This window comes from Acipenser ruthenus, chromosome 7 (genome assembly GCF_902713425.1).
Source record: "Acipenser ruthenus chromosome 7, fAciRut3.2 maternal haplotype, whole genome shotgun sequence".
NCBI lineage: Eukaryota > Metazoa > Chordata > Actinopteri > Acipenseriformes > Acipenseridae > Acipenser > Acipenser ruthenus.
In genome coordinates, this window is record NC_081195.1 from 43086555 (window position 1) to 43098262 (window position 11708).

The 11708-nt window shown below is 35.4% G+C and overlaps 1 protein-coding gene across 4 annotated transcripts; it reads left to right on the forward strand.

Annotated features, from left to right (window-relative positions):
• The first annotated feature begins 3055 nt into the window (after positions 1 to 3055).
• LOC117416169 (DEP domain-containing protein 7-like) lies at positions 3056 to 10987 on the forward strand. Of its 4 annotated transcripts, none has more exons than XM_059027000.1 (10): positions 3056 to 3082; positions 3878 to 4030; positions 4740 to 5151; positions 5360 to 5508; positions 6347 to 6539; positions 7034 to 7263; positions 7576 to 7718; positions 7836 to 7961; positions 9083 to 9161; positions 9321 to 10987. In XM_059027000.1, the coding sequence occupies exons 2-10, from the start codon at positions 3952 to 3954 to the stop codon at positions 9518 to 9520; spliced, it is 1611 nt and encodes a 536-aa protein (XP_058882983.1). In that variant the 5' UTR covers positions 3056 to 3082; positions 3878 to 3951; the 3' UTR covers positions 9521 to 10987. The 4 variants fall into 4 exon arrangements, with proteins under 4 accessions (XP_058882983.1, XP_033883136.1, XP_058882982.1 ...); XM_034027245.2 differs by having other exon boundaries at positions 3068 to 3086; positions 3931 to 4030; XM_059026999.1 differs by lacking the exon at positions 3056 to 3082 and adding an exon at positions 3534 to 3740.
• Positions 10988 to 11708: the final 721 nt, after the last annotated feature.

Here is an 11708-nt window from a genome sequence, read left to right on the forward strand (position 1 = left end):
GGGAATTTGGTCAGAATTAATGGTCTCCTCAATGCTGAGAAGTACAGGCAGATACTTATCCATCATGCAATACCATCAGGGAGGCATCTGATTGGCCCCAAATTTATTCTGCAGCATGACAACGACCCCAAACATACAGCGAAAGTCATTAAGCGTAAAGAAGCATAAAGAAGAACAAGGAGACCTGGAAGTGATGGTATGGCCCCCACAGAGCCCTGATCTCAACACCATCGAGTCTGTCTGGGATTACATGAAGAGAGAGAAGCAACTGAGGCTGCCTAAATCCACAGAAGAACTGTGGTTAGTTCTCCAAGATGTTTGGGCCAACCTACCTGCCGAGTTCCTTCAAAAACTGTGTGCAAGTGTACATAGAAGAATTGATGCTGTTTTGAAGGCAAAGGGTGGTCACACCAAATATTGATTTATTGATAGATTTTTCTTCTGTTCACTCACTTTGCATTTTGTTAATTGATAAATATAAACTATTAACATGTCTATTTTTGAAAGCATTCTTACTTTACAGCATTTTTTTTTCACACCCGCCTAAAACTTTTGCACAGTACTGTATATATATATATATATATATATATATATATATATATATATTTTTTTTTTATTTTTATAAGAAAACAAAACAGTAATGTTTTGTTTGTAATTTTGTTAGTCTGAGCTAGATTTCCATATATTTCCCCAAGACTGCTGGCAAAAACTATTTTTGACCTTGTTAATTACTCTTTCACCATTATAATTAGGGCTTCTGATTTTCGGCTTCAACTGATAAAAACCAATAAAACGCACGCAAAAAAATAGCCAATAAACACTGGAAAGCAAGATTTAAAACAAAATTACAATTAGGAATGGAGGCTTGTTCGCAGAATTTAAGGCTGTATTACAGTTAAGATAGAGGATTTAATAAAACAGTTGCAAATTGTAAAGAAATGTAAAAAAATGCCTACACCCAAAAACCACAGAAGAATTTGCCTGTGACGATAAGGATTTCGTTGTGGAAGACAGCAAAGGAAAGAAGGTGCAACTTTTGTCGAGTTACTACTATATACATATTTTGACAGAAAAAAACGCCCAAGCATTTAGGAAGGTAACCAAAAACAATAATTTCACACAGTATATAAAAAACGAAAGCCCAGGAAAAAAAAAAAAAAAAAAATTACATAAAACTTTAAAATAGCTCAAAATAAGCACCGAAAAATAAAATGAATAAAAAACAAAAAACAGAAGTCCTAATTATAATTAACTCACTATGGGACAGAGTTGTATTATCATTATACTTCCATATATGAACAATGTTAGTGAATACCATTTATTTAATTTTTTTTTTTTTTTTTGCTCTGTAAAAGTTCTCGTAAGTGTGTCTGATTTAACATGGTTGTTTCCAGAACTCGAGTTGATGGACAACTCGAGTTGGTGAAAAAGGCTGATTTTTACCAGTGCTTGGCAATACTGCCCTGCAATTACATGATACTGAGACTATTCCGCTGTAAGTAAACATCAATGGTCTTGTTTGCTTGCTTGTTCATCTGTTACTACCTCTGGAATGGAGTCTACTTTGCAATTAGGCAAATCTTTATCCTATTACTGTGTGTTGTTTCATTTTCAAAACCAGGGTTCACATGGGTGTGCATCACCCTGGAGATCTCCAGCCCCTCTGCTCGTCTTAATAGACAAATTCCACAGTTAAAGTCGAAGGCATCATCTATGGTCCTGATGTAATGGTCCAGGTTTTGAGGACAATCACTTTGCCAGTTCCTCTTGAACCCAATGAAGAGAGTGTTTGACTTCATCTTTCCCAAACCTGAAGCCTGGCTGAGATTCCTAGCCCCAGCACTCAAGTTCTCTGCTGCCAGTGGAGTGTAAAAGAAGTGCATTTTTCATCACAGCAACAGTGTTGTTTAACTGGATAGTGGAGCTTTTCATGACTCGTTCTGCTGCAAGAGCACACTGGAGAAATTTGTTGTGGGAAGTGATTGTTTCTTCAGGCAACCACTTTACTGAGTACAAACTGCTCCCTCTCAGTAGGTCATATGAATGTCCACTCCACTGAGCTAATAGTTCTATTTATACTGCTCGCCAATACACATTAGCTGCTGTGAGACAATATTGAACACAGGCGCTAACAGACTGAATATTGGCAAAAAGGTGTCACAACATTAAAATTAGTCATTAAACCTTTTTGATTTAATTGCATATGCAAGCACACATATTGTAATATATTTAGTAACACATCTCTACAATGCTTTTAGTTCATTGAAAATCAATCATCTTCAATTAAGGTATTTTTCTAACCTTTATAAAACTTTTCTGCCAGGGATGCATGGGACTGATTTAAACATTCATGCACAGACACAGTACAGAAAGTGGATGCACTATATTTAAATATACAGAAAGCTTGCTATTGATTTAACCGATAAGCCCTGAATTCAACAAAGGGTGTTTTATTACAAAAACAGGTTGTTGAATCATATATTTGTATGTATGAATACTCAAACCTGAAAACATTTCAAATAAAAGATTTAAAAACTACAGCAATTTAATCAAGCAGCTTTAGACTGTTTAGACCTTACTTCAAATAGTGGGATTAGCTGTGTTAATCTGTGGCATTAATAACCCTTTTTTGGGGATAATTGATTAATTTGATCATACCGTAATCTTGTTTGTTGTTTTGAAGGGAGTTTCAGGGATGTAGATGTCTTTTTTACAGTTAAATGGACACCTTTCTGTCAGCCTCATACTGTGCTCAATTTTGTTTCACAAATATCTGTTGGCAATAGTTTCGATGGGCCTCTACTGTGCCTGGACATTTTTGTGATTTTAAGACAGGTTTTAAGGTCAATCAGGATGAACCAGCCATACCTTTAACCCAACTGAAAGGACTCAAAGCAGCACAGTTTTACACTCACTTTTAACATTGTGATCCAATTTCTTTCTTTCTTTTTTTTTTAATGTCTTACTGTTTAACACAGTCTCGCTCATTCAAACAAATAAAGTTAATTAGCAAGGTGTATAGATCTAATTTGGTGATTATTCCTGCAGGACGTAATTCTGCCCAGAATCCAGTGTGCTTTAAGTAAGTAAGTATTGTACAACTTCATTAAATGTGTGGTTTACCTGTGAGGTAAAAAAAAATAAAAATAAAAAAAAGCAAAAAAAAACCTGACCTGGCTTAATTATGAGGCCAGGATGCAACCCTAGTCAGAAAGGTGCTGTTAGTTATGCAATTTAATCTCATTTTAGGGTCGTCATTCAAACATTGGGACTTATAAATGATTGTGTGTGTGTCTGTCACACTATACCGGTTGAACACAATAACTACCAATCTTCACCAAACTTTTATCATACACTCTGGGATTGCATAATCCTACAAACTTCCGTTTTATCTTTAGCTATTATTCCCCAAGGTCTTGTCAAGTATATTCGTTTCTGTCATTTGGATAATTATAATAAATAATATAAATTCATATAACATAGAACTAGAGCTATACTGAGTTTTTTTTTTTAATGGAACTGAAAATTGCAATATCAAAGCACCTAGTAGTACAATTTAAAAAAATGAAAGAAATATTTGTAAATATACAATTTTCCAGCGCATAAAGGGTTAATATAAAGCGTGTCTTAAAAATAAACTATTACTGTACTTGAAGCTACCAACCTTTATTGACTGACTGAACTGTTGAAACAGCAACAAAGTTTAAACAGCGGCCGAAACCATTTTCAACATCAAAAGGGTGGGTAGCGTATTTCTGGTTTAATGAAGTATATAAATTACTAAAATGCGGCCCATGCATACTATGTAAAATACAATTTGAAGTATAATAATTTCATTATAATGACATCTTTAAAGACATATTTTTGAAATCCACAGCAGAGCGGTGGGCTTAACTGTTCTCCTTTGTGTTTGGTGATGGTGCGTTCCAGTGCTACGCTGTAACCTTGCTCATGATGGCGGTTGATTTGACTCCTAGATTTAGAAGGATAAATAGTCAAACTCGGGCTTTACGTGAAATTGCTGGAACAGGTGAGGAAAAACAACAACAACAATAAGTTAATACCAATGCTATAACAGCTATGGGGTGAAGCTTGACAGTAGTAGGCCTAATTCAAGAAAGGTTTTAGTTTTCCAAACCGAGTTGGGCAGTAGCCATCACTAACATGAATGTATTCTGTGTATGGATTTTGAATGACATAAGTTGAGTACGTTATAACATTACACCTTTTTAAAACTACACATTGTACATTTGAACTGAAAAGGATCTTTTTTCAGGGAACGCGCCTTTTCTTCTGACCTAGAGTTTCGACGAAAATATTTCTTATAAGCCTAAGGTGAAGCAAAATATCTATCAGTACGATTGATTTAAAAAAAAAAAATACATTGGGACAGTAGTCAAGACAAAGTTTATGCACACCACCAGTAATGATAAGCAAAAAAACAATGTGATAAGACAGTTATTAAAGCAGTTTCTCATACAAGTTGAACCTAGTTTCTGTTAACTCCCATGGATTTCACTATGAAAAAAAACCCATTGCAATTCTTGTTAGATTTAACAAGTTTTAAGGAGCTCCAGGTTTGATTTTATGAACCAGTTTTGCGTACATTGTGAACATGCATCTACATGATTAATTTATTCTAACCTTTTAGAAAGTGCAATAGAATATTCAAGACAGTATTCTTCATAATACCACATACTAAAGAACATTTTCTTTTTTCTTTATTTTGTATCATGTAGGATTTTCAGGTCCTTTTCGAGCTACTCAGTTATGGAAGAATATTATTCATGCTCTCCAAACTCAGGTGGAGGTGAAAAGACGAAGGCAACACTTGAGAACATACAGCGATTGTTTCACTGGCTCGGATGCAGTTGATGAAGTACTCGGGCATCTCATGCAAAACATCTACTTCACCTGCAGCGAAATTTCCCGGCTTAAAGCGGTTCGCCTTTGCCAGGCTCTTATGGAGGCCAAAGTGTTTGAATCTGTTGGCATGAAGCTATTCAGAAAGGAAAAAGAGATGGTATTTGAAGACACTAACTGTAGCTTATACCGGTTCCTGGACTGTGATACTCTGCCATCCTCAGTTAAACGCAACGTTGAGAATGTATCGCCCGACAAGTTTAGTGGCAAGAAAAAGAAAATTCCAAGGTTTGGTGTACTTTTAGAATTTTGGAAACGCTCTCTGAAATGGTCTATTAGATGCACTAAGATGATATGAAATATTAGTTTGAATACTTAGACATTAAGGTTTGGTTGTTATATCTTTTGGGGGAAGGCAGATTACTTTAAGATATTATGTTCACAAATCACCTTCTAGTGGACTGTAGTACATTACTGTAGTCTCTTCTGTTCACAGGCTTGAAAAAGTAACAACAATATCCAATCCTCTCGCCTTGGAATCTTCAGATGAGAGAATAGAGAAATTGTTACACACCATTAACCTGCATCCTTCTCTTCCACCCAAAGACACATCAGACCAGCCATCTAACTTGCTTTCAAAGAAGGGTAAGTTGTTAAAATTTGCTGTCTATCTTTTAATGTAAAATATGTCTTGCAATTGTAACAGGGCGGAGGCTAGGAGCGAAGTGAGAATTGTGCACACCGCAAGCATCATAAACTATGCAAAAGAGCTCCACTGCATTTGTGCTGTAGAGCGTTTACCCTTGTTTCATCTAACCGATGGGGCAGAATGCACAGAACGGCTGTGCATCACACTACCTGTCTGTTACGCAATCACGCCTATAAAATATATTATGCTGTCTGTCTGTTACAACGCTGTCTCCTACTAAACCGGAATTACAATTAGCTGTGATTGTAACACAAACCACAAAAGCCAACTGACATTTTTCAATAGAGTAAAGTTTGAGGATCTTTTTATGTTTCAGAAAATGTGCTAATTAGCTGAGGAAATTCGGATTGCCTGCTGAGAAAGTAAAATACTTCGAACAGATGTAATATAAATAAATGAAGCAGTTGACAAGAGAACTGTTTAAATATGCAAGATCCTATGTAAAACTGAGACATAGACTTAATCAGTTACTTGCTAAATTACATTTTTATAACATTCAAATTTGATGCCATTCTTTACTATAAAGGTCCCATTGTTGGAGGGACAATATAAAGGTTTGAGTTCCATTAGAATGCCTGATTTACTTTGCAGAAATATATCAATTATGCAGTACCAAGCTGTGTATTGCCTTTTTGTTATTAACTGAATTGTGAATGTGTCTTGCTGCAAACCGTAAACATGTTAACTGTGCTGTCTAACTCATTTGTCGTTGTTTTTCCTTTTTTGCTTTGTTGACTTGGCTTTTCTGCATGGAACTGTCCTTTTTTATCCAAGTTGTGGATGATGTTTGGAAACAGCAGACTCTGTTACAGCTACTTCAGATAATTGATCTCCCCATCCTGGACAGTATCCTGGAGTCTCCTGTGAAGATGGAGCAGCAAACAGTTCCCTTTTGTAACCATGATGACCTTGTCATCTCCAATACTTGCGTGGACAGAGAGGTCACCCATTGCCTAAAACTGTCACTGTCAGTAATTTCAATTAGTTTAGACAAATTAACCAGTTTGATTTGTAGGTTTATTTGTTTTAAATTAAAATTGTTTTTTAATGGAATTGTTTTTGACTGTTATTAGTGAGATCCATAAACAATGATATCCAAGAAAACAGAGCTTGAGTCTTAAAGTGAATTAGTTACACATTTATACGGAATATATAAGAGCATATTACAAGGGTTGCCTGCATTACTTTAGTCCATTGTTTCCTTATTTGAAAATGCTATATAGAATGACTGTACGTCTGTACCCTTGAGGCTAATTGAGGATTGTCATGTTGCTTTTTAACTGCCATTTGCACTGCTGTAATATGTGATACTTAACGCGAGGCAACAGCATTTATATATTTCTCTTTTTAAATGTCACTTGAGGATATATATTTTTTGCGTGCAGTACTGTATATTTTATCTGTCCTAGCCTTTTTGTCCTGACAAGTTTTACAGTAATTTCATTCTACTTTTGGCTTCAGGCTTGACACTTGGCTTTCTGCAGCTATTGATTGCCTGGAGTGTTTCCCAGACCAGCTGATAGTGATCGCAGGGGAACATTTATCTCAGCAGTGTGAAGGTGAAAAGGAGAAGATGGATGTACAAAAGAGACTGCTGTTTGACACCATAGCAAAGTATTATAATCAGGAAAAAGGCCCACTCCTAACAAGCCGCTATTTTGACATTCATACTGGCATCATTGAACTTCTAGGTAAGACCTTGAGTTGAAACAGTGTCTTTTACATTTGTACATGTGTGTTGTTGCTTTTAGATTAACTTCTCTGTCTCATTGGAATAAATACCATGCCCTCTGATGTTCACCAGGCTCAAATAATGAACAACCAAGGAATTTGCTGGAAATTGTTCTGCAATGGAATGGAAGAGCCAATGTTGCCTAGTGCCTACCCCTGCTATAGTAAAAAAAAAAAAAAAAAAAACACTTCATATTAGAGTGTGGGACTAGTACCTAGTCGGGTATAGAACTAATTGAAGGTGTATCAGTCGTGTCTTAATTTTATTACAGAGAAGAGGAAGAGTGAGGAATCTCTGGACGCTTCCCAGCTGTGTCTGAGGTTGTTGGAGCCAAATGCGAGAGATGAACTCCGAAGACTGCTGGCATTTATGTCTGTTGCTGCGGAGCCTGAGGGCTACAAACTGCAAAAACAGGTAGAGTAACTTTTACTAAATAAGTAGTTAATGATTGCATTCTTGGTGTGCCCTTAATACAATGTTTAATAGTTTAGAATTCATATGTTTCCTGCCCTTTAATTTTGCATTGTGCAGTACGACAACAGATCTGTGGTCTGCCGCACCTTTACAAAGGCTGTTGTGCAGAACAAGTCCTTATCGAAGACGCAGACTGATCAGCTTGCCATGTTTCTAATGGACAACCACACAGAACTCTTTAAGGTATGTTTGTTTTGTTGTTTTTATTGGCACCAGTTGCTTTAATTAATTAATTAATTAATTTAATTAATTAATTAAATATATATACATAGTGCTCTCCCTTCATAAAATGGCTCCCATTTGTCCCATAATGCCATTACACTAACACTAGTATTCTCGTTATAAGGCGGAACACAAACAGCATGGTCTCTTAACTATGGCTCCCGACTACAGCGTTATAAAGGGGGAGAAATATAATTAGGCTTGCTACTTTGATATTAATTGGTAAAGCTCGTTAAACATCGAATTCCCCCCAAAAATATGAGTTTGACTGAAATAAATGTATATAGGATAAATGTTGGTAAAACCACTTGCTATTTTTTTTTTTCTTACCAAAAATAATCATTTAGAAATCATCTTTGGTTTGTGTAGTTTTTATACTTACTGTCTGTTCCGTCTCTGTTCCGCTCTGAATGGCTAGGGGTTGCTGACAGTCATCTCAGTGGTCTGTTAGTACTGTAGTTTCACTGTCACTGTCACTTTCACCCTGTTCTGACATTGTTGACTGAAGCAGCACTAGAATGCTCTCATTAGTTTAAATGACTATCAATCATCAAGACCTGCACCGACTGTGCACTTTCATTTGTCCGCTACAGCTGGTAACCATGGTTTTGTTGCACGTTGAATATGATAAACGGGTTTTGCTAAATGAGACGTTTCTCAATGGCATAAAAAGTATGTGTTTTTTTTTTTTTTAAAGCATAACGGTCGATTTCACCCATTCTCTGCTTGAATTGAAAAAAAAAGAGAAAAACGGTAAATTCTTTCTAAAATAAACGTTGATATTAATCGTCAATTTGTCAAAGAAATAAAACTAACAAATAGTAACAAGCCATAGGTTATACAATTGGAAATCTTTCTTTTTCCTCCTTCCTGAAAATATACTTGCTCTTATTTAGCTCTTAAGAGCCTTCAATACAGGTTTGTAATCCCTGAGTCCCCTACTATAGGGAGCTTTCATATGTCATGTATTGACCAATTTCTACTGTATGTGAGTTTATTGTATTCTACATTTATGGTTTTAAAATAATGTGTTTTTAGGTGAAGAAAAATATAACCTGGATAATTGTATGTTCTTTATACAGACCCCCATACATCTGATTGAGACAGTTAGAACGAAGCTTCACTCTCTACAGCATGGATGGGATCCTGATACTATAACAAGTAAGCAAACATTTCAGTTCATTCTTCAAGTTTAGTTTTTAGCTATGACAATTGTTTTATTGAGTTTTGAGTTGCATAAATCTCGTCTGCCTGCCCACCCCCTCCCAAGATGACTTCCTGTGAATTACTCTCAGCAGTGTTTTCACTTTTATTTTCCAGCATTCACTTACTGCCAGCAGTTGACACTGGAGCAATATGAAGAGCAGCGGGAGCAAGCAACATTTAAACAGCTTCAGCAGTTAATCCAAGAAATCAGTCAAAATGCCTCCATTCCAGCCAAAGAAAGAAAAAGACTAATGAAAGAATTTCAGAAACAGCACCCAGTAGTGTTTCTGCAACATTTCTCTGATGGATTTTAGGATGTTGAGTAACTTGTAATAGTAATAGGGAATCCAATAGAGTTGAAAGCTATTTAAATATCATTCTGTAGGTACTTACTGCAGACTTGAACTAATTACCTATAATCCACAGTTCATCTGTGCCAAAGAGTAGTGTTTTTGTACTACTTTCCTGTTCTGCCTGTAATTTGAGTTTGATTTTTTATTTGTCTGTCTTGATGCAATTGTGTGTTTTTGAGTGACTTCTGCACTAGAATTCTTATAGGAATAGTAAGAACACTTTCCATTCAGGAATGCTGTCAATTTACTATAGAGTGGGTTAACAGTTAACCTGAGAGTAGCATAAACACTAGCGGAGCTCGAGGCAATGAAAGCATTTCAGCTACTGTATATCAATTTTAAAGTCTATGGCCTAATCATTGAAGCAAGTTCACTTGCTAAATATGTTTAATAGTATTGAGAATAGGTCCCCCTTGTGTCATTGTGGCTTTCATTTCACAAAAAACATGGACCTTCACAACTGTTTTATAATAATGAATGAGTTTTTCAACAGTTTTCTTTTGATAAAAATGTGATTTGTACTTTAGATTTTAGTACTGTATGGTACAGGCTTTTTGTTAAAATACTTATTTTTTTTTATTAGCAAGAACTAAAAAGTTTTAAAGTCCAAAGAATTTTCAGTTACTTTATAGTAGTCCTTTTTCCTGCAGTGACCAGGAAAATAAAATTTCATGCAACCAGCAAATGCCTTTTTTGTAGCACAGTAGATATTGCTAAAGTAAAGTTACACTCACTGGGGTATAATATATTTATATTACCTGATAAGAGATGCATCATACATGCTTTTAGACATCTTGTGCACTTTTGTACACTACAGCTGTTCAATCTTAGACCTCAACTAACGTGTAGCATCTGGAAAGCCAGATGAACATAGACACTGCCTTTTTCATTTTTACTTTATGATTTAATTTTTCATATCATTTTAGCATTGATTTCCTTTCATTCACAATCTGGCTGCTCATGTAACATGACCTGTCTTAAAAATCATACAAAAAAACATGTTATTTTGATGAATCAATTCATATTTAGATATTCCAATTAACGTATTAGTTATAAATGAATTTGTTAGCATTTGTAAAATAAAATTTGGTCATTTGACTGCATGCATACAATATAATGTTTATAATCAGTACACATATTTAACAGTCCTGCATTGTGTTATCTCTTTTTACTGGAAAGATGGATTTTCTATCTATGAAGTATTGTTTACAATAATTCCAAAACCTGAAGCAAATTCAAATGTCTGCCTGGAGAAAACAAAGGGAAGATTGGGTACTGTTTTAGCTAATAAATAGTAGGAATATCAATTGTGAAAAAAATGCACTTTTTATGGTACAACTTGAAAAAAAAAATAAAGTGGAAGAATTGCATTCCAGAAAGAAAAATAATAAATTGTTTATTCAAAATCAGAAAATGTAGTTTACATTTTTACATAAAAGGGTTTCTAATCATTCATGTGTGTTTTGTGGTTCATTTATATCTGATGAAAGATATATGCAAGTACATATTTCTAATGCAGTGCACTGATGCCATCATGCACTTTCTCTTAAATGTCACACACTCATCTCCATCTTCATTATTTAAACAACTCACAGAAGAATTAACATCTAATTTGTTGGACTAAATACAAGTTTTGTATGCAAGTCTAGATTGAATAGTTTCATGAATATCAAGCTTTATGGATCACAACAAACAACAAAAAAATTGTGTTTAAGAGTTAAAGCTTTCTGAACTAGAGCCCATTATAAGCAAACTGATGATGCACACTAAGCTGTGCTGTGAAAAAGACCATCGGCCCTCTGAATACAATAGTGCGGCCAAAATGCAAATTAGCGACACTGAAAAAAAAAATGTTATGTGTATATTAGTAATTTTGTCTGACATGCCCTCCCATTAACTACCAGTGCAATGACTCTGCTGTCAATGTTGTAGTTGCCGAAACTGAAAGGCTTGTGTGGAAGCAGGATTGTGCCCAGCCTCTGCCACAGGTATATTCACAAACAACCAGTCCGCATCAGCTACAGTTAGATGCCAAGCCCCTGAAAAAATTAAGTCTGAGCACGAAGCCACACAACCGGTTTGGTCTTTCCTCATAAACTTATCAATAAGACAAATGTCAGACTCAAGATAATGCCGACGATGTTTGTAA